Source organism: Nestor notabilis, unplaced genomic scaffold (genome assembly GCF_000696875.1).
Source record: "Nestor notabilis isolate BGI_N333 unplaced genomic scaffold, ASM69687v1 scaffold29382, whole genome shotgun sequence".
Classification (NCBI taxonomy): domain Eukaryota; kingdom Metazoa; phylum Chordata; class Aves; order Psittaciformes; family Psittacidae; genus Nestor; species Nestor notabilis.
The window spans coordinates 11,591-16,360 of record NW_009919223.1 but is presented as its reverse complement, the minus strand read 5'-3'; the positions used below and the strand labels follow the sequence as shown (position 1 = coordinate 16,360).

The 4,770-nt window shown below is 35.8% G+C and overlaps 1 protein-coding gene across 1 annotated transcript in view; it reads right to left on the bottom strand.

The window, feature by feature from the left end:
- Positions 1–2,348: 2,348 nt before the first annotated feature.
- The window catches only part of CAB39 (calcium binding protein 39), a gene marked incomplete at its 5' end in the record, with an annotated part of 11,129 nt that continues 8,707 nt past the window's right edge, over positions 2,349–4,770 (bottom strand). Inside the window, 3 exons of the mRNA XM_010010138.1 lie at positions 2,349–3,118; positions 3,951–4,094; positions 4,403–4,468. Coding sequence (XP_010008440.1) covers positions 2,930–3,118; positions 3,951–4,094; positions 4,403–4,468 — 399 coding nt within the window. The remainder of the gene's footprint in view (positions 3,119–3,950; positions 4,095–4,402; positions 4,469–4,770) is intronic.

Genomic DNA, 4,770 nt, shown 5'->3' with positions numbered 1-4,770 from the left:
AGTTGTTTTTTGGTTTTCAGTGTAACACTCTTGATGTTTGCCACCTTGCAGAACTGGGGGGTGTTACCTGTGAAAAATGGACGGACAGCTTCAAAGGCAAGAAAACCACAGGATTTACAAAGGAATGAGATACAAACTGCACACACTTCAGGCTTCCGAAATCTAAAGAGAAAGGAAGGACCCCAAATTATCGAAGATTCACTTCTGCTAATCCCATCAGGTCCTGTATCTAGACATGATGCAGGAAATAGCATCTCCTCTCTTTGCCCTTGATCGTGCAAAAAAGAAACAGAATCAGCAAATCATGCTACAAATAGGCAAAAGAAACCAATAATTACTTAAAATTATTTACATCTCTAATACAGGACTTTGTCTTTATTCCTTAAAAATGCTTTCGCAAGCCAGAATTTTCCAAGATTTAAAATCATTTCACATTTACAAGGGAAAAAGCTGAACCCCTCCAAGGTAACACAGGAGAACAGATGCACATCCACAAGAAACTCATCCTCTTCAGCAACAACAGTAAAGACCACACGTTTTTCTTCAAAATTTTATTTCAATTTAAATTATGGGGCCAGCCAGATTTTTTTGGATAAGAAACGCATTTTCCTCAGGAGAAATGAAATGCTACCACGGAAGTAGAATTACAATTGTATACATCTCTTATTTAAAAAAAGAAAAAAAGACAAAACAAAAACCCAAAACCCGCTCGCACTTAAATAACTTTTAGTTAATACCCTTAAGCCTTCAAGCAGATAAGAAACCACTTCCAGAACAATAGGTTTTTAATACGAAGAGCACGTCAAATGAGCTGTAATTTAAATACAACCTCTTCTCAAAAGCCAACATTCAAATGTTTCCACATATTAAAAAAAGTCACCATAGCCATTGTTTCCAAGGCCTAATAAAAGAGTAACTTCCATCCCAGTCCAAATGTTTTCACTTCTTTACATATATAAATCTTTAGCATGTCTACATTTTTCTAAAGAGGAAGCCTTATATGTTATGGTGAGTAACTTGGCAAATAATGTTTTCCTCCACTCAGCTATGATAAACCAAAAGGTAATAGACTGTTAGTACTGAACTATAATACCATCTCATGGCCAGTTCTGCTTGCCTGTGATCTTCAGAGTAAGCTATTTTCCTTCTCGTAGGCAAAATGAATCGGTTTGCAAAGGACACCTTAAGAACCTTTGAAAGACCAATTACAATGTTAAGAGTAATTTTAAACAACTCAATTTGCTGGAGCTATCTGACTTCCCTTGTGAAGGCTTTCAAACCAGCTTAAACATCATTTTGGAGTTTCATCTTGTTGATTGCAGAATATTTTAATTAGGAAGAGGACAGGAAGCAACAAACATTTTCTATAGCATTCGCAATCGGATTCAGCCATGCAGAATTTGAACTCTCAGACTCCAATCCGTAAGTTTGCTTGGTTGTGGTCTTAGCATTACTATATGATGGATAAATACAATTTTAATAACATTTAGCTATATTTAGTAGATTCCTTTTGTATGGTCACAGTAACAAAACCATGGTGCTAAATCAGTTGGGGTTTTTTTTGTTTGTTTTTATAAATACTGACAGTTTGCAGCATTAAAGAACAAAATTAAATCATTTTGTTACCCTAGGACAGCTATGAAGTTGTTTCCTGAAGTCAGGGGGAATTAAATCATTCACTCACACAACTACTATACCGAGTTATTTACTGTAAGAAAGAAATGATGCACTGCAGGCCCCCCAGCAGTAAGAGGAATCCATATTAATTTAGCATACCCTTTTGCCAAGCTGGTGAGCACAACGCTAGTTTAACTGAATAAGGCCAATATTATCCAGTAAGAATGCAGTATTAAAGGGTTCCAGTTCTCTATTTCAGCCTACCCTAAGCGATGGCACCCCATTAGATAACTGAATTTGTTTGGGTTTTGGTGTTTTTTTTCCTTTTAATGCTGCAGTGCTTAAGATCGCTAAATCAGCATTTCCATGTGATCTGAAGTATTCCATTACACATGAGCATTCATTTTGCAAAACTCAATATTAGGTAATAGTTACAGACTAATACAATAACATTCCTCTGCTGTACAAATTAAATCATATTTTAAAGAAATGAGCAGCCTAGGAGTTATATACAAAAGAAACCAGCAAGCGTTGTTGAAATGAAATGCAAAATGTCACTGCTAGGTCTTACTGTCTGAAATACCTTTAAAGTAAAATTAACAAAACCCTTTAGAACATATTTCCAAGTTTACAAGTCAATTCTCAGAAAAATCAAATCATGTCAAAAAAAAATTTTCTATAAAGCAGTGAAAGGCATATATACATTTTCCTTATGAACCTGGAGATTTCACTCTTTTAAAAGTTGCTAAGTTTCAATATCAGTTTATTTGCAAGACAACTGTTTATCCCAATAAGCTCACATCTTAGATGCATTTCCCCTTTGATTACAAATAAAGCACTGCACATTTTTGTTTTTTTAAATCAAGGCATATAATCTTATACTACGGTGCTGGGTATGCACAGGTCACATTGTGCTCATATCTCAAACAAGGTAAGTGCAAACATACAGATTTATTCAGATTTGCAAGCATGCAACCTGTTACTTAACTACATTAACACCTTCTCTCCTAAACCAAACTAGTATCTATATGTTTGCTTTCACGAACCTAGAATCTTTCTTTTCAGGACTCCTAAAACAAGCAGTGTCTTTGAATTCTGAAATGACACAAATATCAAGAAAGTCCACATTGTGCAAGAAAGCAGCAGCTATGTTTTTCAACTTGGACTAAAAAAGAAAAGAGAAAAACAAAAACCGTTCACTGAACAGCAGATTAGCAGTAATGTTCCTCATGAATCGGTAAGAGTGCCTGATGCTGAATATCTAACAGCAAATGCTGAATTTGGGTTTAATATTTTAAGGGTTTATTGGAGATTAAGCTTCTTGCTGTGCTGGTCTCTTCAAATCCCTGATCTGTTTAACTAAATAGGTCTTCTCATCATTAAATTGTTCATCCTCGGTCCTGTCATTCTGAAACTTGCTGAGGAACTCAATAAGTTTGGTCTGGTTCTTTAGAAGGATGTCTAATATAGGCTGTGTCTTGTTAGGATTGGCTACAAACACCTGCAAGAAAATAAAAGGCATTTAGCATGACAATAGGAAACAGAAAGGTAAGTTAAAAAACAAACCCAGCCAACAAAACAGTGATGACAATAACTTAAAATGTTTTAATTGTTCCGCATCCCCGTATCTCTACAGACAAAAACTAATGGAGTAAATGCAGGGGGGTTTTCTTAAAAGCTGAACACCAGTACCAAAGTAAATTACATTTGTAGGAGGTGACCAGCCACAATACCCTCTGCACAATACACTGAAGACACCCCATGGTTAAATTTGGTAGCAAATGCATGGTTTCATGTTACATACAGCATCGGATGTGTATCTTGAAGTTCCTCAAAGCATTTATACCTCAAGTTATATCTTCAAGCTCTTAGCTATTTGCTTGTCTGCTGCCAAGTCAGAAGGTATCTGTTACAATGTGCAAATTACAACTCAGGCTTTGAAATTTAGGTGACCTGACAAAAATACTGCTACCCTTCATCAATCATGCAGCATGATGAAAACACTTTTTAACTCCAGGATGCGCCATGATCTCATATGAAATCATGCATTCCTCCTTATCTCACTGCACTTCTTCCTTCTGAATTCCAAGATTTTCTGAGAGAGATCACACACTATCATATGGGAGTCTCTAAGTTGGGTTTGTCAATAGTTTTTTGTTATTTGTAAAGATGGATCATAATAAAGACAAACATTACCTCCCTCTTTATTTAACCATGTAGCAGTAATTAAGATAAGCTCTATTCAGGCTCAGCTAAGTCCTTTACTCAACTAAGCAGCTTTTGGTGGGTTTCTTTTGTTGTTTGTTCTGCAGGGGGGGGGTGTTTAAACATACCTTAAACACATGAAAGGCCTCAAATTGAATGTTACGACTCTTGTCTCGTAGAAGGTTCATCATGAGTTTGAGATTTTCAGGTTTACTGATGTACTTTGTCATAATTGTGAAGTTGTGTCTGTCCAATAACAATTCACCAAGGAGCTAAAAGTGGGAAAACAAGCCCAAACAAAAAAATGATTTGATGTTGGACATAAGAAGCAAGTGATAAACACACATGCACATAGCCATTCCTACACAGGGAGAGAAATTACTTGGTGTGTGCTGGACATTAAATAATGGAAGGACTGGACTAAAGAAAAGTACCTGATCTCAAGCATTAAAACATATGAAAAAATAAACTAAACACTACTCTAGGCAGTTACTGAAACCATTTCAATTCAAGTCAACACACCTTGAAATTAAAGGAATTCTCTAACTTTGCACTTAAAAAGAAAATAAAATTGCCTTACCTTAAGTGACTGCCTCTTTGTCACGTAATTTTCCGAATGAAGTAACTTCTCATATTCACTGAAGAACTGAACACAGAATAAAGAGAAGGGTTAGGACCTTCCCAAGTGTTACACGCACTCTTCTTCCATACGAGTATAACAAACTGGAGAAGACGCACATCCATAACAAAAATGCAAACAAAAACGCAAACAAAAACTGAATTCTGTAGGTTCCTGTCAGTCACTATTGCTTAAACACTGCATATGCTTTATAAAAAATATTACTCTTTCTGGAACATTTAATGTTTAGATTGCAATGTGGTGCAAGTAGTTATCTCATTACAGAATCATAGAATGGTTTGGGTTGGAAAGGACCTTAAAGCTCATCC